This window comes from Vulpes lagopus, chromosome 15 (assembly GCF_018345385.1).
Source record: "Vulpes lagopus strain Blue_001 chromosome 15, ASM1834538v1, whole genome shotgun sequence".
Taxonomy (NCBI): domain Eukaryota; kingdom Metazoa; phylum Chordata; class Mammalia; order Carnivora; family Canidae; genus Vulpes; species Vulpes lagopus.
The window spans coordinates 9,904,004-9,929,457 of NC_054838.1; the positions used below are offsets into that span (position 1 = coordinate 9,904,004).

Below are 25,454 nucleotides of genomic sequence, written 5' to 3' on the forward strand. Positions count from 1 at the left end.
CAGAATCAGGTTCCAGAGAGTGGTTTTGTTGCTCTAGAATCTAGGTTATTGGCATCCTCTCTTCCATGTCCACCTGCCTGGGGCATTGCATAAACCTTCATGAAAAGGGAAGTGCTACCTACACCCTCCCCTGCTTCCACTCTAGGCTGACATGAAAGGTAGGCTACCTTGACTGGCCAGCTTGGGCACAAGGAGTGCAAACATCTGCCTTTCCCTTGACCTTGTGTCTTCCCAGGCACCAATGCCAGTGAGTGGAAGGGGTGATACGAAGTACATATGCAACTATGCAATTTATTTCCTTCACTGGGAGCAGTGGCGTGCAGGAGTATGGGTCAACAGCACACAAAGCCCTCTTCAGCTCTCCTTTGTCACATGCCTCTACTTCATTAAAAGTATCATTCTTTGCACCACAGTATGTTTCAAACTCCTCCCCCCCAGACCATCAGCCCTCAAGGTGAAGCAAAACAGACCAGGTAGCCCTGCCTCTGTGGACTCTTTACCTCATTTGATCAATTCCAGTTTTTCTCATGACACCATCATTATTGGAGAAGGGAAGTTGCCCCCGAGAGAAGTAAGTTCTGGTGGAGACTTTTCTTTGTTGTCAAATTCCTACTGTGTCCTTGATTTCCCATCCATCTTGGAAGTAGAACAGAAATCACCCCATAATTCTGCTTCTTTTACACCTTTTCAGGTCACTGAAGGTCTGACCAGCACACTCATTTCTGAGCTTATAAACTCTTTGATGCGCTTTTTTTCTACATCATAGATTTCCTTCTAATCAATAATGTCCCTTCAACATCCCCCACATTTTACATCTAACGTTTTATCTTCCTATAAAGAGACTCCATTGGTCATTTTCCCCCCTAATTTTATTTTTCATTGAATTACTTCATTATCATAATCTCTACAAAATTATTTTAAAATCTCAACTGCCTTACTACCTTTTCCACAAGGCGTCATTCTTTTTGACTCACTCTCTTTCAATAACTGTAGACGGCTTTGGGCTACCTTATTTGTCCCAATAGTTCTATCTGTTGCCCTGGTCTTCCTTCCAGATCTCCATTTTATGAGATTCATTGGCTCCTCAAATGATAAGGACATATTCTTGGAATAGGTACCAACTAAACCGATGCCACAATCCCCAGGGCTGCCACTAAAGCCCACTCTACATCACCCTCAGGTGGGAGCTCAACTTTGGGGAGTTCTACTGTGGTCAGTCATCTAAGCCAAGTCTTCTGCCTCAGTTATGCCCATGAATGAGCTCACTGTGCCCCTTCTGAGTGACCTAAGAAACTCTTTTCAGGATCATTCCTTCAACTCTCTGTAAGGCTTCTCTGCTCCACAAAGATGCACATCCCCTGATAACTACTGTATCTTGCCCATGACTAACACCTGGCATGAGGCTCCCCACAGCCCTGTCAACCTCTGGCCTGAATGAGATGCCTGCTCACATGTGCCATTAGGAATAACATCAGCCACTTGGTTCAGTTACAGAAAATACGGCAATGGCCATACACGCCAACCGACAGGTCCTCCCCTAAGAACAGACAAGATCTATATAGAGTGAGCCTCTCCTCTAGACCTATAGGATCCAGCTCACCCTTCACACCCCAACCCTGGATCTTCCTTGGCAGTATGGCATATTGATTAAAAATCTAAGCTCTACCCTTTACTAGCCACAAGATCCTAGACACGTCACTCATCTCCTCTCAAAGAATAACTCAGAGATATTAAGTTAAAAGTGCAGATGAATATGTTTATTCACATATTAGCATGGATAGGTCACTCTCATTGAACTAAGAAGCAGAATTTGAAATGGAAACAGGCCACAGTATAGAAATCTAAGTGTTACTTTGGGGGGAAGGGTATAATTGACATACACTATTATATCAGTTTCAGGTGGACAACATGATTCAAAAGTTGTTATGTATTGCAAAAAAGCACCACAATAAGTACAGTTAACATCTGTCACGATATTTATAAAAATATCTTTTTCTCAAAAGTTTTTGTAAACTAAGATTTACTCTCAGTAACTTTTAAATATGCATTACAGTATTATTAACTATAGGCACCGTGGTGTATATTATATTCCCATAATTTATTTTATAACCATAAGTCTGTTACCTTTTGGCCACCTTCACCCATTTCATCCACCCACTCCACCCCTGGCACCTAGCACTGTGCTGTTAGCTATGAGCTTAGGTTTTTCTTTTTGTTTTTAGCCCACATGTGAGGGCACCTGGGTGACTCAACAGTGCAGCATCTGTCTTTGGCTCAGGTCGTGATTCCAGGGTGGTATGGAGGAGAGTAGCCCTCCAAGTCTCGCAACAGGCTCCAGGCAGGGAGCCTGCTTCTTCCTCTGCCTGTATCTCTGCCTCTCTCTGTGTCCCTCATGAATAAATAAATAAATAATCTTCAAAAAAAGAAGTTTTAGATTCCAAATGTGAGATCGTATGGTATTCGTCTTTCTCTATTTCATTTAGCATAATACCCTCAAGGTCTATCTGTGGTGGTGCAAATGAGGAGATTTTGTTCTTTTTTTATGGATGAATAATATTCTATTATTATATTTTTCATTATATATGTGTATGGATGGATGTGTATCACATTATAGATAATTATACACATACATTATATAATAGATGTTATAGATATATATGTGTGTGTGTGTATATATATATATATATATATATATATATATATCACATTTTCTTCATCCATTCATCTATCAATGGACACGAGTTTCCTTATCTTATATATTGTAAATAATGCTTCAATGATCTAAGGGGACATAGATCTTTTATACTTAGTGTTTTCACTTTCTTCAGGTAAATACTCAGAAGTCGAATTGCTGGGTCATTTGGTAGTTCTATTTTTACTTTTTTGAGGAACTTCCCTTCTGTTTGCCATAGTGGCTACTACCAATCTACATTCCATCAATAGTGCACTAGGGCTCCCTTCTTTCCACATCCTCACCAACACCTGTTGTTTCCTGTCTTTCTGATACTATCCATTCTGATAGGTGTGAAGTAGTATCTCATTGTGGTTTTGATTTCCCTGTCGATCAGTAATGTTGAGCACCTTTTCGTAAGTCTGTCGTCCATCTGTACGTCTTCTTTGGAAAGTGTTACTTTCTTTTTCTTGGATAAGCTGATTGGCAGGAAGTTATAAAAGAAAATGTCTTGAACAGTCTGCTCTTGGGCAAGCTACCTAAGCTGCTGGGAAAAGTAATTTCAGGTACTTATGTATTCGCTGAGAAATCTTTCTGTGTAGGAATTTCCAATATTCTTCTATGGTTCCTCCATGTGAATAAGTCATGAATACATCATAATGAAAGCACCTCATTATACTTCTTCAGTCCTTCCTATATCATTTTGGATGTTCTGAGGAGAAGCTCTTAAGGTAGAGGATAAGGTTTTTGTTTGGCATAGTTCCTGTGAAAGATAAAGGAGAGAGGGTGCATGAGTATGAGGACAAAGCCTTAGACCATGATGTAGGTATCATATCTGTAAAGGGAGGAAGAAGGGAGGTTTGGGTAGCAAGATCCCCAGACTACAGTGCATGTCTTAGAAAGTCTCAGCCACCCCAGTGGGGAACTCTAAAACTCCTGCATTTCTCAGCTATTTTCTGGGGCTGCCCAAGGAGAGCATGACATAGGTTCTAGTACTGCAGTGGATCCCTGACGTGCCACAGCTGGAGCATGTTGGTTGAGGATGCTCCATAGCTGGCTCTCTCTCTCCAAGGGGTCTCAGCAGCACATCTCCATAGCAACCACACTTTCTAGTTAAAACTCAACTCCCTGAGAAGCTGTATTGGTTAGCCTTCGCTATGTAAAATCCAGCCTAAAATACAGTGGCTTTTGGGGGGGAAAAAAAGTATGTATTTCTCATGCATTTGAGAGTTGGCTGGACTCTTGGCAGCATTCACGGTTGTTGAATGCTGATGATTTCAGCTAGATTCGCTCACATGTCTGCGAGTTGTGGGCCATCATGTGATCCGGACCAACCTTTCCTAGTTAGTACAGCTCTAACTTCTCTGCTGTCACTCAGCCCCCAGCAGGCTCACATGGATGCATCCTCCTCTTAACTAATATCCGAAGCACCAGAGAAAGCAAATGGAAACACAGAAAGTCCCTTGATGCCTAAATTTAGAATAGGCCCTCTTTCCCTTCAGCCTCATTCTACTGGCCAAAGCAAGTCAGGAGATTGAGCCCCGTGTTGGAGGCAGCCCATCGTTGGAGGACACTAGCAAATTGCATGGCAGAGGACGTGGGTATGAGGAAGGGTGAAGGCCCAAACCATCACATAATCCAGGCTCATCACAAAGGCTTGAGTCTCTTTTTCAATAAGTATCATTGCCAAATGTGAGGTTACCGTGATAGCACCTGAATTATCAGAAGTCAGAGGAATGCAAGAAATAGAATATTCACAAATATCACAAGAGACATTTGAAAACCACTCTGTATCTAGTTATCTCATCGGCCTAGGTCGCATCAGAAAAATAAATCCCATGAATCAGTTGGCAATTTTTTGATAAACAAGTACCCTTTTCAGACACCTGGGTAGCTCAATGGTTGAGCATCTGCCTTTGGCTCAGGGCGTGATCCCGGAGTTCCCAGATCAAGTCCCGCATCAGGCTCCCTGCATGGAGCCTGCTTCTCCCTTTGCCAGTCTCTGCCTCTCTCTGTGTGTCTCTCATGATTAATAAATAAAATCCTTAAAAAACAAACAAACAAATAGCCTTTTCTTCTTAATTAACCGAGTATTGCACTTTTCCTACGAGATTTATAATGATTCTGTCTTGGCTGGTCCATAAATATCTGAGGGTAATTTTATTATGTAGAACCATTTTAACCAACATGTTTACACTGGTCTTTTGGGCCTCTACAGTTTGACTTGTTTTATTTGCTTTTTGGGCCATAGTCAAGGATAAACATGTTTGAAAACATGCTTTAGTTGGGAAACACTTAGGGAGGGTTAGAAATCCCTGGCTAGGGCGCCTGGGTGGTTCAGTCGTTGAGCATGTGCCTTTGGCTCAGGTTGTGATCCCAGGGTCCTGGGATTGAGTCCCATTTCAGGTTCCCTAAAGGGGAGCCTGCCTATATCTCTGCCTTTCTGTGTGTCTCTCATGAATACATAAATTTTGGGGAAAAAGAAAAAAGAAATCCCTGGTTAAACCAATAAATCTGGTGGCGAGTTACCCCAGCTGTTAACAAAATATGAGCACCTGGGAGAAGGAATTCTGACCTCTGAAGCCATGGTTTCTATGTGTGAGAACAACAGTACAGCCCATACACGGTTCAAAACCCTGGCCTGAACCAATAAGGTCAGGTCTGATACACAGTGAAACTGATATATCACAAAGAGGCAGGGGCTTTATGCTCTCCCCAGAGCCACAAACCACCATGTGGAGATCAGAAAAAAGCTCATCAACATAACATCAGAAAAAGCCACACACCAAAACACACACCACACTTAGAATACCCCAGTATGAATCCTAAGAAGTCTTCAACAGCATCCATTGACAATAATCCCTGAACTCCCAAAGCCAACTCTAAAACACAGAGTTAACCTTTGCTATGGAGCCACTTACCTTTCTCTTAAAAAGTACATATAACCAAAGTAGTATAATTACTAAGATTACTACAATGCTGATAACAATGATGTTCCAAACAAAAGTTGTCTTCTCTGTTTCTGCAGGGAGAAAGGGAGAAAACATTAAGAAGAAATTCCTGGCCAGAGCCAGAGACCATACAACCACTGCTAGGATCTGTGGCTGTATGTCATTCTCCCTGTCCCTGTGACCCTCTGCCACATGTCATGGCACCCTCCATTCCTATCACATACACCTCCATACCAACACACCCCGCGTGTTTAGCACTTGCTAGAATACACTGCAATATCAAACACCACATGCCACACACATAAGCCATGCAATGTTCAAAGCTTCCAAACTACAGCACCATCTAACTGCTATAGAGTGAACATGTATGCTCCCCCCAAATTCATACAGTGAAATCCTAGTGCCCAATGTGATGGTATTAGGAGGTAGGTGGGTGAAACTCTCATGAATGGATTTAGTGCCCTTATAATAGGGGCCCTAAAGATATTTCTCATCCCTTCCACCTGCGAGGATACAATAAGAAGTCTGTAACCCAAAAGAGGGTCCTCACCCATCCATGCTGGCATGGCACAATGACCACAAACCTTCAGTCTCTGAAACTGTGAAAGATAAAGTTCTGTTGTTTTGAAGTCACCCAAACTGCAGCAAATTGTTATAGCAACCTTAATGGACTAAAACATATGTATAACCCAGACAAACCCCTCATACCGTACACACAAAGCATATTTCAATTTCATACTCCCCACGCCCTACATATACTCTGCACACATCTCTTCACACACCATCCACACATATTCCTAGCCCTTACTTCCAAGAATAATTCCTCTCTCGCTCCAGGATCATACTAGATACCCAGACCACATCCCCAAGGGCCGCTAGTCCCACCCTGCCTGCTTTACCCCTCTTAGCTCCAGGCGGATGCATTCGACCAGCAGGGTCATACCTACCCAGAACCAGAGCCATGACCATGGAAGCCAAGGTATGAGCTCCATGGACCTCATCCTACCAGCAGGAGGGATTCTATAGTGAGCTGCAGACCTTGAGCTAAGGATCCAGTGTGCCTGGGGAAAGTCCTGGGCATCTGCAGGACCACCTTACTATGGCCTCCCCATCATGGGCACAACTCATAAGACAGAACTACTGACGCAGCCTCTACCAGCCAACAGTTTGCAGTGGACCTGGGGCCTGAGCAGAAGAGTTGCTGGCAGGGCTGAGTCCCTGGTCCCTTATAGACTCTTATCTTCAGAGGACTATCTTTGTAGCTAGTAAGCTTTATACTCTAAGCCATAGAGACCACCCAGATCACATAAACTGCCATGAGCTAACAAGTAGCCCTATTTCCATCTGAAGACTATTGTCACCACTTTCCACCTACTTGACCATCTGCCCTGGCTTAGAGACCTAGTCTGGACTGCTGATTCTGGGGCTGAGCTATGCCAGACCAAGCTTCCTATCTTCCCCACTGTCCGTCTTCCCCTAGACTGCCTGGAAACCAAAGTTTTACATTACCCGACCTCAAGGTGAAGAGCAGGGGAAATGTTCAGGAGGCTGTTTACCTGTCACAATCAAGGTGAAGTTGCGGCTCTGGGAGGTTGGCAAGGATTCATGCCATACCACACACTGATAGACAGTCATATTGTCTTCCAAAGAGGGCTTCACCATCAAGTAACTAGTGACACGAAACATGCCATCCTCATCTTCGGTGGTACTATTAGTAATGATGCCCTCAGAAATCTCCAGATACCGGGGATCCTTTGGGGTCCACTTTTTCCATGTTATGGTAATGTTCTTGGGGTAGAACCTACTTGCCATACACAAAATACGTTGTTCTTCATTTTCTTTCACCATGGCTTGCTCTGGAGACAAGCTGCTGACGGGGTAAGCTGCCAAGAGAGAGAAGTCATGTTTCAAGGGGAGGTAGGGACCAGTTTATTACCGTAACATGGAAAGAGGGAAGGGGGAGAGGAGAGGAGAGCACAGCAAGCCTTCAGAAAGGGTGAGCATACTGAATGGGATTCTGCTTAGGCTAAATATTCTGGGTATGTTGGTTTTAGTGTTAGCTGATATGCTGTGGTCCCCTACTCTCACAGCAATTTTATAGAGTAGAGTTTCTTAAGATCCTTTGTGTCATAGACACCTTTGAAAATCTGAGGAAAGCCTTGGAACACTATTGTGGTAGAGACTACTAATGGCCAATTTTCATTCTTCAATGACATATTCAAGATAAAGCTACATCTCTCAACCTCCCTGTAGCCCTGTGAACTTAGGGTCTCGTCGTTTGGATGTAGTCAGAAGTGATAAGAGCAACTTCCAAGAAGTATCCTTAAATAACAAGCGTATATTAAAGAAAAGGACTGTGCTCTCCTCTCCTCTCCCCCTTCCTCCTTCCTGCAGAATGGCTGGACTAGTACATGACAGCTAGAGATGGAGAAGCCACTTCCAAACACAAGGTGGCAGCTACATGTTGAGAATGGCAAAGTGATAAGATAAAAGGATCCGAGGTCCCCTATGGTCATAGAACTGCCATACCTGCCTTGGACTGGTTACATTTCTGTAAAAGACAACAAACTACCTTTTTAAAAAAGCCATTGTTGACTTCTGGTTTCCCTTCTGACATGTAAAGACCCTGAAAGTCATAACAAGAAAAAAGCTGAGCTGAACAAACTATAATCAACAGGTTCTCTTAAATCCATGAGAGAATCAAGGTATCAGGGCAAACCAGCACCCTGAAAACTAGAGAGACAGATTGAGAGAATCACAGCCAAGATCTTAAGCAAATGCTAGGACCATAAACCGGTAAAGAAAGAAAACTAAAGAAAGAGCATGAACTAGCTTGACAAGAAGAAACTCCTGGGGGCCCAGTCTCATGGGGACCACCACACTTTCATGGGTTTTACTTCCAGGAAACCCACCAGGTTCTAGCAGTGAAGATTCTATAAAAATCCCCGCCTATTTTCAGGAGAGAGGAAAAGTAACTAAAAATATCCCTGGTGCATTAACCACAACAAAGGATGCTTAAGAGAAAAGACTGCCAGAGCCTTCTCTGACCTGGGTAAAGGATGATTAGCCCTAACTCTAGCCCCCTATAGCCTTCTAGTCTCACCTACAAACACTTCTGAAGGTCATAGCCTAAGGGCTCAGGGGACTTCAAGAATTGAGATTTAATGGTAAGATTGTCTGCTTCCCCTTTGCAACCCTTTATCACCACAGCAACAAGGCTCCAGGGTGAGAACAGTGGATGAAAACTGAGAGAGCTGCAAGTCACTGATTCTATTTAAGAAAGAGGGAAACAAAGAAAACAGGTAGCCAGCAATGAGGACCTGCCCATTCTTGATGGAAAATCCTTACAAGGAGGCTCTTAAAAAAATGTATCTTAAAAAAAAAAAAATGTATCTTGCGTGGAAAATGTGTAGATTATAAGGGAGTACAGCTTTTGTCTCAATTTATCTCTTTATTTACTGGATGCATTTATGGAAAGCACATAACAAGTCTCTGTGGGAAGAAACAGAAGGAATCATAAAAGCGATTAAGAGAGCTCAAATAATGGAGTTTGTGCCAGTTACATACAAAGATCCCGCATATCTAAAAGACCATAAAGTTTGTAACATCAAGTATCAGGAGTAAATTTTATGTTTTATCATCAATCAGCTTATTCTACAATAAAACGGAGTGGGGAGAGATAAAGGAAGCAAAGAACAAAGACATCAAATAGAATGTGTACATACTAAAAAAAAAAAAAAAAAAAGAATGTGTACATACTAATCCAACCATATACATAATCACTTCAAATGAATGATCTAAACACATCAATGAAAAGACAAAGAATGGGGGCACCTGGGTGGTTCAGTCAGTTAAACATCTGCCTTTGCCTCAAGTCATGGGATCAAGCCTCACATTGGGCTCCCTGCTCAGGTGGGGCGGCTCCTTTTCCCTCTCCCTTCTCTCCACCCCTCCACTGGTACTCTCTCTCTTGCTCTCTCTCTCAAATAAATAAATGAAATCTTTAAAAAATAATAATAATAATGTCAAAATACATGAGGCAAAACCTGAATGAACTACAAGGAGAAACAGAAAAATCCACAATTATAGTTTGGAGATTTCGACACTCATTTTTCATTAATTGATAAACCAGCAGGCAGAAAAGCAGTAAGAAAATAGTTCAAAGGAACATCACCAGCAATCAATTGGATCAAATTAATCAATAGGATACTTTATCCAACAGCAAAATATACATTCTTCCCAAGGTCACATGGAACATTCACTAAGATAAACTGCATTCTAGCTCACAGAATTCATCTAACATTTTTAAAGAATAGAAATCATGCAGAGTATGTTCTCAGGCCACAGTAGAGTTAAACTAGATATTAGTAAGCAGAAGAATGGCTGGAAAAATGCCAAATTTCTTGGAGAATAAATCACTTCTATTCTAAATAATATATGGGTCAAAGAAAAAAATCTCAAGAGAAACTTTTAAAATATTTTGAACTAAATGAAATTAAAATGAAAATATCACTTATGAAAATTTGCAGGTGCAACAAAAGAAATGGCTAGAGGGGAATGTATAGCATTTAATACATATTTTAGAAAAGTGGAAAGATATAAAATCAACTACCTTAATAAGCTTTCATCTTCAGAAGTTAGAGGAAGAAGAGCAATTTTATTATTTTTTTTTATAAAGATTTTATTTACTTACTCATGAGAGACACAGAGAAAGAGGCAGAGACATAGGCAGAGAGAGAAGCAGGCCGATGTAGCACTCCATCCCGAAACTCTGGGATGACACCCAGAGCCAAAGGCAGACGCCCAACTGCTGAGCCACCCAGGCATCCCAAGAAGAGCAATTTAAGCTTAAAACAAGCAGAAGAAAAGAAATTACAAAAATTAGAGCAGGATTCAATGAAGTTGAAGTGAATGGAGAAAATCAATGAAACCACAAACTGGTGCTCTGAAATGATTACTAAATTGATAAATTTCTAGGTTAAGGAAAAAAAAAGTGAGAAGATAGAAATTACTAATATAAATGAAAGAAGGATCACTACTGACACTATGAACAAGAGTAGTAAAAGAATATTATGAACAACATTATGCCTACATGTTTGATAAATAAGATGGACCAATTCCTTGAAAGACACAAATTACCAAGATTCACACAAGAAAAAATAGATAATCTGAATAGGCCTGCATCTATTAAGGAAACTGAATCAATAAATAATAACCTTCAAAAAAAGAAAGAACCAGGCTCAGATGGTTTCAATAGTGAATTCTACCAAACATTTAAGTTAATTATGATACCAATTTTTTACAATTTCATCTAGCAACTAGAAGCAGAGGGAATATATTCTAACTCTTTCTATGAGCCCAGAAATACACTAATACCAAAACCAAATAAGGGCATTACAAAAAAGGAAAGCTACACACCAATGCCTCTCATTACACTGAATGCAAAAATCCTCACAAAATATTAGCAAATTGAATCCAACAATGTATAAAAATAATTATACACTACAACAAAATTGGATTTATTCCAGATATTCAAGACTGGTTCATTATTCAAAAGTCAATTAATATAATCTATTACATCGACAGACTACAGAAGAAAAATTTTAAGAGCATATCAATTATGCGGAAAAAGCACTTGGCAAAATCCAACACCCATTCATGTTAAAAACTCTAGGCAAACCAGGAACAAGGGAACTTTCTCAACTTGAAAAAGGACATCTACAAAAAACTTATAGCTAACATCATACTTAATGGTGAGAAATTAAGGACAGGAACAAAGCAAGGGTATCACTTCTAACCAAGCCTATCCAATACTATAATGGAAGCTCTAGCTAGTATAATAGGACAAGAAAAGGAAATAAAAGATACGCAGATTAAAAAGGAAGAAATGACACTGTCTTTGTTCTCAGACATATGATTTACATAAAAAAAATCCAAAGACTTGACCAAAAAATATTTAAACCCTACAACTAGTAAGTAATTACAACAGATTGTGGGATACAAGGTTAAAAGTTAGTTGCTTTCTGGGGCACCTCGGTGGCTCAGTGCTTGAGCCTCTCTGCCTTTGGCTCAGGTTGTGATCCCGGGGGGAGTCCAGCATTGGGCTCCCCGCAGGGAGTCTGCTTCTTTTTATGCCTATGTCTCTGCCTCTCTGTGTCTCTCATGAATAAATAAATAAAACCTTGAAAAAATAAAAAGTCAGTTGCTTTCTAATATCCCAGCAATAAACAACTGGAATTTCAAAATATAAACCCAATACCAGGGCAGCCCGGGTGGCTCGGCGGTTTAGCACCTGCCTTCAGCCCTGCAGGGAGCCTGCTTCTCCCTCTGCCTGTGTCTCTGCCTCTCTCTGTGTCTCTCATGAATGAATAAATAAAATCTTCAAAAAAATAAAAAATAAAAAAAATAAAAACCCAATACCATTTACATTAGTGTTCCCTTTTCCCCACAAAAAAAGAAATACTTAGGTTTAAATCTAACAAAATAGGTACAGAATCTATATGAAGAAAATTATAAAACTCCAGTGAATGAAATCAAAGATCTAAATGAATGAAATATTCTATGTTCATGGAAAAGAAGAATCAATATTGTTAAGATGTCAATTCTTCCCACCTTGATCTATAGATTCAATGCAATCAAAAGCCCAGAAAGTACTTTGTGGATATTGACAAACTGACTCTCAAGTTTATATGGACAAGCAAAATGCCTAGAATAGCTAACACAATACTAAAGAACAAATTGGAGGACTGACATAACCTGACTTAAAGTCTTACTATAAAGCTACAATAATCAAGACAACATGGTATTGGTGAAAGAATAGACAAATAGACCAAACAGAAGAGAGAGCCCAGAAATTGACCTACACAAATGTATTCAACTGATCTTTCACAAAAGAGTAAATAAAGGCAATTCAATGCAGAAAAGATAATCTTCAATAAATACGCTGGAACAATTGGACATCCACATGCATAAACTTTGCACACGGAATCTAGACATACAACTTACACTTTTCACAAAAATTAACTCAAAATAGATCACAGACCTAAACATAAAACTATAAAATTTCTAGAAAGATAATATAAGAGAAAATCTAAGTAGCCCTGAGTTTGGTGATGAGCTTTTATTTTTTTTCTATTTAAAAAAATTTTTTTTTTAATTTTAAGTAGACTCCATGCCCAGCATGGAGCCCAACATGAGGCTTGAACTTATCACCCTGAGATCAAGACCTGAGCAGAGATCAAGAGTTGGACACTAAACCAACTAAGCCACCAGGTGCTCCCCCATGATGACCTTTTAGATACAAGGGCAAAAGCATGATCCATGAAAGAAAAAAATTGGTGAGCTGAACTTTAATTTAGAACTTCTGTTCTGCAAAACACACTGTTAAGAAAATGAAAAAACACAGGCCATATATTGGGAACACACATCTAACACATATCTAATACAGAATTTGTATCTAAAATATACAGAAGATTCAAAAATAAGAAAATATATAGAGGACTCTTAAAACTCAACAATAGGAAAACAAAAAATCCAACTGAAAAATGGACAAAATATCTAAACAAATATCTTTTAAAAGAAGACAGACAACAAAAAAAGCAAATGGAAAGATCCTCAACATCATAGGTCATTAGAGAATTGCAAATTAAAACAACAAATGAGATATCACTACGCACCTATTAGAATGGCTAAAATACAAAAAATTAACAATACCAAATGTTGACAAGGATACAAAACAACAGGAACTCTCATTTATTGCTGGTAGGAATACAAAATGATATAGTCACTCTGGAAGAACTGGTAGTTTCTTACAAGTTGAACACAGTCTTAGCATATGATCTAGCAATCACACTCCTACGTATTTACCTAATGGAGATGAGAAATAATATCTAAACAAAACCTGCACCTGAATGTTTATGGCAGCCTTATTCCTAATTGCCAAAAACTGGAAGCAATCAAGATGTTTCTCAATAGGTGAATGGATAAACTAGGTACCTCCAAAAGATGGAATGTTACTCAGTGATAAAAAGAAATGAGCTATCAAGCCACCAAAGAGACACAGAGGAGTCTTTTTTTTTTAATAATTAATTAATTTATTTATTTATTTATTTATTTTTATTTATTTATTTTTTTTGTATATTTATTTATTTTGAGAGAGAAAGAGCACATGTGAGTGGGGCAGAGGGAGTGGGAGAGAATCTTAAGCAGACTCCTCGCTGAACATGGAGCCTGATCTTGATCTCAGGACTTGATCTCAGGACCCTGAGATCATGACCTAAGCCAAAATCAAGAGTCAATCACTTAACCAACTGAGCCATCCAGGCACCCTAAAGACACAAAGGAACCTTAAATGTATATTATTACTAAGTGAAGGAAGCCAGTCTAAAGACTACATACTGGATGATTCCAATTCCAATTATATCACATTCTAGAAAAGGAAAAAATATAGAGATAGCAAAAAAAATTAGTGGTGCAAGGTCCTGAGGGAGGGGCAAATAGGTGAAGCAAAGGCAGTAAGTCGTCTATTCTGTGATACTGTAGTGGTAGATGTATGATATCATAGATACGTCAAAATCACAGAATTATAACACAAAGAGTGAACCCTAAGGTATGCAAAATTAAAAAAAAATTAGGAGTTCAAGGACCCCAACAGAGAGAAAAAAAGGTAGACTGTAACAAGCAAATCTAAGTGTACTTCACATGTATGAAACAACCTCACTCCAAGGAACAGAAGAAAAGTGTTGACCCAAGAAACTTGTGAAATAGATGGAGTCTATAAGAACAAAGGCAAAAAGAACTGCAACCAAATAATGTACTCTGGTTGACAAACTTGTTCCTCATGGCAGTAAGGTTAACAATTCAGATATGGCTCCAGATGTATACTGGAATTAAACAATTATGTAAACAGGGGGTGGCAGGAGCCAGGTTTCTCATGGTATGAGTGAGGGTTTGCAGATAGGCAAGGGGAGGAGGCTAGAATGATTCATATGGTAAAAGATTAAAGTTAGGGGCATCATGAAGAATGAATATTTAATTTAATATAGACACAGATGGTTATGAATAGAAATACTTACAGATAAATGCATATGCACAGATTAGTATACAAACACATATTTATTTCTTTGCTCGGTCAGTTCAGAGGGCCTAGAAGCAACGATACCCCAGTGGTAACAAATACCTCTAGTGCCAGATTTAGGTTTCTAATATCATTTTCTAAAAAAAAAAAAAAAAAAAAAAGAACCAGGTAGGAGACACCTGGGTGGCTCAGTGGTTAAGCATCTGCCTTCAGCTCAGGGTGTGATCCCATAGTCCCAGGATCGAATCCCTCATCAGGCTCCCCACAGGGAGCCTGCTTCTCCCTCTGCCTGTGTCTCTGCTTTCTCTGTGTCCCTCATGAATAAATAAATAAAATCTTAAAAAAAAAACAGAGAACCAGGGAGAATTCCTCACGTAATTGGCTGACTGGCTGACTCTGGGAACAGGACAAGAAACACACAAGATGATCCTTCCTGGAGCATCTTGTAGTGCCAGAAAGTAAGAAAGTGCTTCAAGTAAAACAAAACCCCACAATGATGAGGGTATGTCAAAGAGACACAAGAATCAACTGAAAATACTCCCAATGGCCGAAGCTGGAAGAATGTGAGCAACAACATAAATAAAGTAGCATTAGATTATAACCCAAAGTACAAAATAAATATCCTGAGTCCATCCTAAAATAAGTAAATGATCGAACAACTTAATAAGTGAGAGAGAAGAGAAAAATCTGTGTGGAGGAATTCCAAATAAATTATGTAGCTACTCCTACTCCAATAAAAAAAAAAAATTTTTTTTTAATTATGTAGCTAAAAAAATAATAAAATAAAAATAAAAAATAAAAAATAAAATTATGTAGCTACTCCACCCTAAAGGAGGGGGAACATAATTCCCCACAGCCTAAATGTGGGCTGCAAAGAGTGACTTCCCTTCAAAGTATAGCATGACAAGGAGGGGGAGGAGAATAACTTCCAAGTGGAGAAACAAGGCAAATACTACTAAGCTAAATAATTATGGTCAACGCCAATAGTTATAAATTGTTCAATTAGATGGGATGGGATGAAAATGGCACTTTACCTCTGTGATTTTCCTCCCCCAAAACTATAACTCCAGTGAATTATGAGAACAACAGCAGAGAAATGCCATTAGAGTGGCATCCTCTGATATACCTGATCACTACTCCTCAGAAGGTCAAGTTGTCAAAAATAAGGAAAGTCTGAGAAATTGTCAGAGTCAAGAGGAGCCTAAGGACACATGACAACTAAATGCAGTGTGGTATTCTAGATGCGATCTTGGAACAGAAAAAGAACATTAGATTAAAAACTAAGGAAATTTGAATAAATCATGAACTTTAATTAATAATAATTATCAATACTGGTTCATAATTTATAACAAATAGACCATACTAGTACAAGATATTAATAAAAGAGGAAATGGTGTGCAGATATGGGAGTAATATGAAAATTCTGTACTGTCTTTGTGATTTTTCTGTAAATCTAAACTATTCTAAAAAATAAAGCCTATTAATTTTTTTAATACTTTCATTTTGGGGTACCTGGGTGGCTCAGTTGGTTAAGCAGCAGACTCTTCATTTCAGCTCAGATCATGATCTCAGAGTCCTGAGTTCAAGCCCCATGTCAGGCTCCACACTCAGCATGGATCTGCTTAAGATTCTCTCTCTCTTTCTCCTCCCCCTTCTGTCCCTCCCTGCTATCCCACTTGCACTTGCATGTTCTTTCTCTCAAATAAATAAATAAATCTAACAAAATAAAATATTTTTATCTTAAGCTTCCTGTCAGTTGCAGAGGAAATTAATCCTAATTTAACATCCCCATCCCCCAATTTAGTATGTACAAAATATCAAAAAGTCCTAAGTACAATTCTAGGGGGCTCCTAGACATTGTCCCCCTTTTATGGGCTGAATTGTGGCCTCTCAAAATTCCTCTGCTGAAGTCCTAACCGCAATCCCTCAGACTGCAACTATATGTGGAATTAGGATCTTTATTCAGGTAATTTCAGTTAAAATGAGGACACTAGGTTGAGGCCTAATCAAATAGGGCTGATGTCCTTGCAAAAAGAAAAGAGTAGGACACGTGCACGGAGGGAAGGATACGTGAAGACACAGGAAGAAGATGGCCATCCATCAGCCAAGCAAAAAGGCCTCAGAAAAAAAAAAAAAACAGCTCTACTGATACCTCGATCTCAGACTGCTAGATTCCAGAATTGTGAGAAAATAAATTTCTGTTATTTAAGTTATTCGGTTCAGTGGTGTTTTGTTATGGCAACCCTAGCCAACGAATACACCCCCAAAGCTCATCTACATGTTATCAGACCCATCATAATAAAGAAAAGTAGAGCTCAAAGAGGCATTTGGAGGATAGTGTTGCTGTTGTTACAAGTCTTCACTGGGCACCTACTTCACAGCAGTTCCCAACTGGGCATTTTCATACATTATTTTATGTAATCCTCAGACTATTACAAGAGAGGTATGATTTATCAACCCATTTTGTACAAGGGAAAATTCAGGCCCAAAAATGTTAAATGGCTGGCCCAATCACCCAATTTAGAAGCAGCAAAGCTAAGACAGGATTCAGATCTATGGAACCAGAGCCCAGCACCTCTCTCCCTTCCCAGCTACCTTTCAAAGATACCTCTACAGTGAACATGCACCGTCCACACACTAAGTGAATTATATCATAATTAATATAGCTATCTTTCACTGACCATTTACAATGGGCCAAGCACTATGCTAAGTGTTACCTGCATTTTTCATAGATTCTTCCCCACAATAAACCCCCAAGGTAAGTATTATTACATTTGTTCAGAACGTGGTTCTATGTGATTAATAACTTGCCCAAAGTTGTCCAACTGTCCATAGAAGCCCAGGACTCAAACTCATGTCTATCCTACAGATTGGCCCATGCTCCAAACCTCTGCTCCATTTGGCCCACAGCTCCACCTCAAGCCTCAGCACCATGGCAACCACAGGGCCCTGCCCCCAGGTACTCACCCACAACCTCCAGGTTGACTGTTCCCACTGCTTTGTAAGGGGTGACCACCACCTCACATCGGTACTCTCCTGCTTCCTTCAGCTGGACGCCTGGCAGCTGGAGTGAGGCATCCCCCCTTTGCAGCCTCCTTTCAGACACGTGGGCTCCAGATCGTAATGTCATTTGATGGTTATCAAAAAACTCAAACAGTTTAACTTCCGTTGCAGAGGCCTGATGCTTCCAATACCAGGTAATACCCATAACTGTGATGTCCAGATGGTGGTAACCATGGATTTTGCAGACAATAGTGGCATTATCATTTAGGAGCACCTTCTGAGTCGTCCCTGCCATCTCCACTTGCAGACCTGTGGCAATAAGAAAACTCAGTTATGGGAGACCCTTGGAAAAAACATAGGCATGTTACTCTCAAACGCTGCCACATAATTGGAAGCAAATTCCTTTTTTTTGTGGGGGAGGGAGTATCTCAGGTACAGGGGCTCTAAGTTCACAGCTCCACATTAACCCATATAAGATCCTTCAAGTTTGTTTTTTTTCAAGATTGTTTTCAATATTCAGTGTTCCTTGCAGTTTCATGGGAATTTTAAAATTAGTGTATTTATTTCCACCAAGAAATGCTCTGAGATTCTAACAAGAATTGCCGTGAATCTGTAAATTAATTTGGGGAGAATTGCCATCGTAACAATGCTGCCTTTTTTTTTTTTTTTTTAAGATTTTATTTATTCATGAGAGACGGGGTGGGGGGGGGGGTACAGAGACACAGGCAGAGGGAGAAGCAGGCTCCATGCAGGGAGCCCATCGTGGGACTCGATCCTAGGTCTCCAGGATCAGGCCCTGGGCTGAAGGCGGTGCTAAACCGCTGAGCCACCCGGGCTGCCACAATGCTGTCTTCTAATCCATGGATGTGTTTTTGGGATGTGCTAAGGATTGAATGTTTGCTCCAAAATTCATATGTTGAGGCCTACTGCCCAGTGTGATGATATTTGGAGGCAGGCCCTTTGGGAGGTAATTAGGTCATGAAGGTGGACCCCTCATGAATGGGGTTAGTGTCCTTATTAGAGACATGAGAGATCTCTTTCTCAGCATCAGGGGATAAAGTAAGAGGGTACTGCTCCACAAGCCAGGAGGAAGCCCCTATCCAAGAACTAAATCAGCACCTAGATCTTGGACTTCCCAGCCTCCAGAACTGTTAGAAATAAATCTGTTGTTTAAGCCACTCACTCTAAGGTATTTGTTAGGGTGGCCTAAAAAGACTTAATAAGACAGGATGTTTTCCCATCGCACTTATTTAGATCCTCTTAAATTTTTGTCAACCACGAATAATCTCACTGTTCTGATTTTGTAATAATCAGAGCAGGCTAAACATTTGCTATATTAAGACCATGAATGTGTCCCCAGACTTAGTTCCTTCCCTAGGTCTGGTTTTATCAGTGCTGGTGATAGACCAATTCTGATTTATAAGATGCATCTTATGTAGGAAATGTCTCTGATTCAAGGCATCTGATTTTTTTTTTGAGAAATGACAGCAAACCTAGTGTAATAACTTTTGAAGATAACCGTTGCTAATTTGATGATTACCGTTGATAATTTGATGATTACTTAATGGTAATGATGATGATTATTATTTAATGCCATTAAATAAACTGTAATACTTAAAGAAAAAGAAAAAGCTTTATAGTTTTCCGAGTAAAACTGTTGTGCTTCTTTTGTTAAACTCATTCCGCAGTATTTTATTCTTTCTGGTGGTGTCATAAATCGAATTGTTTCTTAATTTTATTCTGAATTGCTCACTGCCAGTGTATAGAAATACCATTTACCCTTTTTTTTTTATATCCATCTCCCTTCCCTAACAGGTTACCATTCTAAGATGTTTAAAGCTTCTGTTTTTGTTCTCTTTAACACTGCCTTGTTTTGTTTCTCAAACTTACGAAAATGGTTTGGAGTTACCTGTCACTGTTTCTGCTCTTCGCAACTGCTTCAAATCCTGTCTCATTGCTGCGTGTACAGCTAGTCCATTGGTAGAAGGTAATGAGAAGTGGGTACAGCTAGTCCACCGGTTGAAGGTAGTGAGTTCTCCACATGCAAACCCACATTTGGCTCATCCCCAGCCCCAGTGATGGACACCCCGCCGGTCTCCTAAATTCCCACATCCCCACCTGTCCGTCCACCCAGCACCACTTGGCACATCCTGGTGGACTCTGGCCAATTTATTAAGTTTCAAGTGACATCTTATTATTTTTAACTTCTATTCTATGACCTCTGAATGCAGCTTTTTTTTTTTTTCTCATTAAACTTTTGTTTTAATGGGTCTCAAAATTCTGTGACAGATTTTTGGTCAACTTGTTTCCATTAAAAAGTACTGATTTTAAAAACTAATAACTTAAAACTGGCACACACGCACAAAAAAAAAAAAAAGGTCCGCAAAACATTCTCCTTCCCTTCTGAAGGTTTTACGATGCATTGTTATCATTAACCAGTCTTTTACTATTAAACTTAAATGGCCAATTGACACAAACAGCTCTGAGACCGTTCTTCCACCACTGATTAAGACTGGGGTGGCAGGTATTGGGGATAATACTCATTTAGCCTTCTGAGCTTTCTGGGCAGACTTGGTGACTTTGCCAGCTCCAGCTGCCTTCTTGTCCACTGCTTTGATGACACCCACAGCAACCGTCTGTCTCATGTCACCAACAGCAAAACGGCCCAGAGGAGGATAGTCAGAGAAGCTCTCAACACCCATAGGTTTGCCAGGAACCGTATCAACAATGGCAGCATCCCCAGATTTCATGAACTTGGGACCACCTTCCAGCTTCTTTCCAGAACGACGATCTATCTTTGCCTTCAGCGCAGCACACTTGCAAGCAATGTGAACGCGCCCGATCTCGTCTGAATGCAGCTTTCAACTAGCTTCTCACGTAAGGAAGTTAGACACTATCTCAACAGGAGGCGCAGTGTTAAGGCCCTGTCTTCCCTCAGACCATCAACACTTTCCCGCATGCGATTTCCACTGAGCCTCTCACATACCGGTTAAGAACTGGTAGCGCGTCTAAACGAGCTTCACGTGCCTCGCTGCCCTGTTTCCTGTTGGATCCACACACACCCCTCCGCGTCCTTTAGGATAAGCCTCCGCAGACCACGCCCCTTCACCAGCAGGTGGAGGAGGAGCGTTTTCTTGCTTCCTCTCCTACTCGCCCCCACCCCCCTATCCCTATACTTTGCTCTTTCCCCCCCCCCAAGATTTTATTTATTTATCAATGAGAGAGAGAGAGAGAGAGAGAGAGAGAGAGACTGGGGGGCGGGGGCAGAGGGAGAAGCAGGCTCCCTCCCCTCCCTGCTCCCTCCCTGCTCCGGTGCGGGGAGCCCGAGGTGGGGGTGGGGGGGGCAGAGGGAGAAGCAGGCTCCCCTCCTTGCTCCCTCCCTGCTCCGGTGCGGGGAGCCCGAGGTGGGGGGGGGGAGGGGGGGGGGGGGGCAGAGGGAGAAGCAGGCTCCCTCCCCTCCCTGCTCCCTCCCTGCTCCGGTGCGGGGAGCCCGAGGTGGGGGTGGGGGGCAGAGGGAGAAGCAGGCTCCCCTCCTTGCTCCCTCCCTGCTCCGGTGCGGGGAGCCCGAGGTGGGGGGGAGGCGGGGGGGGGGCAGAGGGAGAAGCAGGCTCCCACCCTGCTCCGGTGCGGGGAGCCCGAGGTGGGGGTGGGGGGCAGAGGGAGAAGCAGGCTCCCCTCCTTGCTCCCTCCCTGCTCCGGTGCGGGGAGCCCGAGGTGGGGGGGAGGCGGGGGGGGGGCAGAGGGAGAAGCAGGCTCCCACCCTGCTCCGGTGCGGGGAGCCCGAGGTGGGGGTGGGGGGCAGAGGGAGAAGCAGGCTCCCCTCCTTGCTCCCTCCCTGCTCCGGTGCGGGGAGCCCGAGGTGGGGGGGAGGCGGGGGGGGGGCAGAGGGAGAAGCAGGCTCCCTCCCCTCCCTGCTCCCTCCCTGCTCCGGTGCGGGGAGCCCGAGGTGGGGGTGGGGGGCAGAGGGAGAAGCAGGCTCCCCTCCTTGCTCCCTCCCTGCTCCGGTGCGGGGAGCCCGAGGTGGGGGGGAGGCGGGGGGGGGGCAGAGGGAGAAGCAGGCTCCCTCCCCTCCCTGCTCCCTCCCTACTCCCTCCCTGCTCCGGTGCGGGGAGCCCGAGGTGGGGGGGAGGCGGGGGGGGGCAGAGGGAGAAGCAGGCTCCCTCCCCTCCCTGCTCCCTCCCTGCTCCCTCCCTGCTCCGGTGCGGGGAGCCCGAGGTGGGGGGGAGGCGGGGGGGGCAGAGGGAGAAGCAGGCTCCCTCCCCTCCCTGCTCCCTCCCTGCTCCCTCCCTGCTCCGGTGCGGGGAGCCCGAGGTGGGGGGGAGGCGGGGGGGGCAGAGGGAGAAGCAGGCTCCCCTCCCCTCCCTGCTTCCTCCCTGCTCCCGTGCTGGGAGTCCGAGGCGGGTCTCGATCCCGGGCACTTCCCAGGCCTCCTCGCCGCGCCCCCGGGCCCCCCCCGGCCCCCCCCCCCGGGCCTACCTGAGCTGCCCGTCCCGAACCGCAGGACCAGAAGCAGGAGCGGCAGCAGGAGCAGGAGCGGCGGCCCGTGCGCCATCGCCAGACGAGCGGCAGCCGCGCGCACGACCCCAGGCCCCCGGGGCCGCCGCCGCCCGCCCGCCGCGGTGGCCGGAGCCGCGCCGCGGAGGAAGACGCCCAGGGCGGGGCGCAGCGGCCGGGCGCGCGTGCAGCGGTCCCCGAAGTCCCGGCCGGTCCGAGCCGCTCCACTCGGAAGAGCCGTGCCCCGCCCCGCCCCGCCCCGCCCCGCCCCGCGCATGGCGACGCCCGCACCAATCGGAGGTTGCGGGTCCGCCCACGCGTGGCTCCGAGCCCGCCTTCCAGAGGTGGGACCTGGGCTCCGGCGTGAGCGACTTTGCAAACTGAGGCCGGGAGCCGGGAGGCCCGGGGGCCGCTGCTCCTACCCGGCACGTGGCGCAGTCGGATGAACCCCCCACCCTGGACGCGGGCTGGGGTCACGTCCCAGAGCCCAGCCCGCAGCCCCCCACCCGCGGCTCCCTGCGGAGCCCGAGCCGGGTTCTCCCCGAGCCCCGCCCCTCCCACCCCGCGGACGCTGTTGCTCTCTTAAAAAGTAGATCTTTATCTCGATCTATATATAGATCTTTAAAGATACATAGAGGTAAAGATATAGATCTTAAAAATTCGTTTACATTCTGAAACTAGAAACCAATCTATCTCCTGGACGCTTGGCTCAAACACCAAAAGGCGGCCCTTCCCTTGATGGGATGGGCATTGGGTGTTTATGTTGGCAAATAGAATTTTAATAAAACAATAAAATAAATAAAATGAAAAAAAAAAAAAGGCAGGACGCATGGGTGGCTCAGCGGTGCAGAATTGCTGGATCTCCAGCAATTGTAAGAATTACAGGATCAGGCTGGGTGTGAATGAAGACTTAGAGGCACCGTCAGTAACTAAGCAAATGTTGGCCTTCTCACCTGCAGAACAGCATGCGTAGTGGAAAGAGCATAAACCTGGGAGGTGAGCAGGGTGGCCACACTGATACCAACTAGCTGCTGAGGGGCCTTCAGAATGTCACGGTTTCTGGTCCGCAGTTTTAACAAGTTAAGAGATCTGCAAGGTTAGGTCCAGTCATAGAATTCTAAAATCCTAAATTACAACTCTAAAATCCTAAATTACAACTCTTCTCAACTGCTACCTCTTCCAGGAAGGCTTAACCTGAGGAGTCCTCCTCTTTGGTATTACTAGCATGATTAAATAACTTCATCCAAAGGAAGTTATCTGTTGAATCCCCATACTTGCCTGGTTAACCACTCTGCAAACCACTGGGATTTTCACTTGTGTGCTATTGAGTTAGGGATAGAAGGGGCTAGAGAGGGAAAGATAAAGGCCCAGAATCCGGCTCCTATGAATCCCAAGGAAACAAAGGCAAGAAAAATGGACAAGGAAGTAAATCTGGCCTGCTGGCTGCTCCAAATTTTAAGGAATAGCTTCCTTTGACTGCTACAAAGTAATTACAGAGACTCGCCAGACCCCAAAACAGCCATATGCCATTCACTCAAGATGGTACAAAAAACCTCAAGGCCATACACTCCCTGGTTAGGTTCTCAATAAAAGACCAAGCCGATAAGCCCCCAGTGGCGACTCTGTTGGGACCCCTCTCACTTCTGAGAGCTCTCTCTGTATCCCCGCTTAATAAACTTCTAGCTTTACTCACTCTCCTTTGTTGGTGAGATTCATTCTTCGACTCCATGAGACAAGAACCTAGCTCTCCTGCTTCACTATCATTGGAAGCAGGAGCTGCATACTAAGAAATGCTGGAAAAGGAATTCCTTCGTTGGTACATGATCTCCAAGGCCCTCAGACTCTATGGCTCCATAATTGTATTCTGCAAACAACCCATTCTTTCAACATTGCCGAGTTTGTCCTTTTCCCCAGAAAATTGCAACAAATATTACATATTTTTCTGATTTTACATTTAATATAATTAAAAACAAAGCTATACAAATATGACCAGAATATTTTCTGACAAATATTGCACTAGAATTTTTACAATATAAACATCAAAAAACAAATTCAAATATAACAAACTTGTATAAAGTCTCTGTGTCTTTCTGATTAAATCCAGTTATTAAAATCCAGTTATTAATTTGTAGTTTAAACAATCCAATTTTATTAAGAAGCCAAAAAGAATGAAGTCCAAATACACTTCAGATTAATAAAATTTCTGTCCAAACTCTAAAATTAACAGAACACTCTGGGGCACATATTTATAAAAGGTTACATTTTTAATTCAACATTTAAATTGAAAAAAATTCCACAATCTCTCAAATTTAGCAATAATAAAATAAGTGGTCTTTAAAATAGGATGTATAAACCATCATTATTAAATGTTTTTTAAAACATAATAAATACTGATAATATATGGATTATGCAGCTCTGGTTTACTTCATGAAAAAGAAAGGCAAAATTTTTTTCACTTTTTAATGCCAGGAGATTATTTTTTTCAGAAGACACAGAATAACTAATGATCTTCCTTCCACATCTCTTTTAGGCACAAGCTTACATATAAATGTACACATATTGCTTCTGAAATATGATCTTTCAATTAGAGGCCATAAAAATTGGTACATAGACACTTTGAAAATTGCAAGGGCTTATAACCTCCACGTGTACTCAAAGATCCTGGACTAACAGCTTCAAAGAAAGAAACACCTTCACTGAAAGGGGGCTCCTTCCTCCACCTCTGCTACAGTACTTCAGCCTCTAGGGCTCTCCCACTCTTAGGCCCCTGAAACTGGGTAGAAAAGTACAAGTAGAGCTATCTGGAAGTCACCAGAGCAAACACAAAAGAATGAAACAGTCACTCTGGGCATTAACGGGCTTCAAAGCATCCTTAAAATACTTAGCCTCTATTATATTTTATATAAATCTTTTGTAAATTAATCCTGTTTTAATAAAGTCATCTCTACATCTTAATTAGTAATACAACAGGCTCTCTTGGAGAAGAGATGAATAGTTTGGGATTTTGAGGGAAGTGCAGAATTCATTTGAAAGGCCTGGTAATTAACCCCAAAAGCTGATGGCAGTGAAACTTTAAGACAGCTGACAGTGGTGCTAATAACATTCTACATCCCTCAAAGCTCTCTCCCTGGACTCTGGAGGTGCATTAGAAACACAACAGTGGGAAAGTCAATACAAAAGTAGAAAATGGGGGGGATTCCTGGGTGGCTCAGCAGTTTAGTGCCTGCCTTTGGCCCGGGGCGGGATCCTGAAGGCCCGG

The 25,454-nt window shown here is 42.7% G+C and overlaps 1 protein-coding gene and 1 non-coding gene across 3 annotated transcripts; one reads left to right on the forward strand and one right to left on the reverse strand.

Annotated features, from left to right (window-relative positions):
• Positions 1-1,028: 1,028 nt before the first annotated feature.
• On the reverse strand, positions 1,029-23,870 carry NCR3LG1 (natural killer cell cytotoxicity receptor 3 ligand 1). 2 transcript variants are annotated; one of them, XM_041730753.1, is made up of 6 exons: positions 22,178-23,870; positions 17,666-18,010; positions 7,179-7,505; positions 6,173-6,221; positions 5,593-5,693; positions 1,029-3,434 (listed from the first exon to the last, which is right to left on the reverse strand). In XM_041730753.1, exons 1-5 carry the CDS (start codon positions 22,470-22,472, stop codon positions 5,600-5,602), a joined length of 1,110 nt encoding a protein of 369 aa, XP_041586687.1. In that variant the 5' UTR covers positions 22,473-23,870; the 3' UTR covers positions 1,029-3,434; positions 5,593-5,599. The 2 variants fall into 2 exon arrangements, with proteins under 2 accessions (XP_041586687.1, XP_041586686.1); XM_041730752.1 differs by lacking the exon at positions 6,173-6,221 and having other exon boundaries at positions 1,030-3,434.
• LOC121476737 lies at positions 18,977-19,108 on the forward strand. Its single transcript, XR_005984022.1, has one exon. It is a non-coding gene; the product is annotated as a small nucleolar RNA SNORA72 (small nucleolar RNA).
• Positions 23,871-25,454: the final 1,584 nt, after the last annotated feature.

Coding starts and splice junctions, on each gene's coding strand:
- NCR3LG1 (XM_041730752.1), bottom strand. CDS start 22,472: ATGCGCGGGGCGGGGCGGGGCGGGGCGGGGCGGGGCACGGCTCTTCCG. Junction 7,506..17,665: donor AGTCAACCTGGAGGTTGTGG/GTGAGTACCTGG, acceptor CTCTCTTGGCAG/CTTACCCCGTCAGCAGCTTG. Junction 3,435..5,592: donor ATGTACTTTTTAAGAGAAAG/GTAAGTGGCTCC, acceptor TATCTTTCACAG/GAACTATGCCAAACAAAAAC.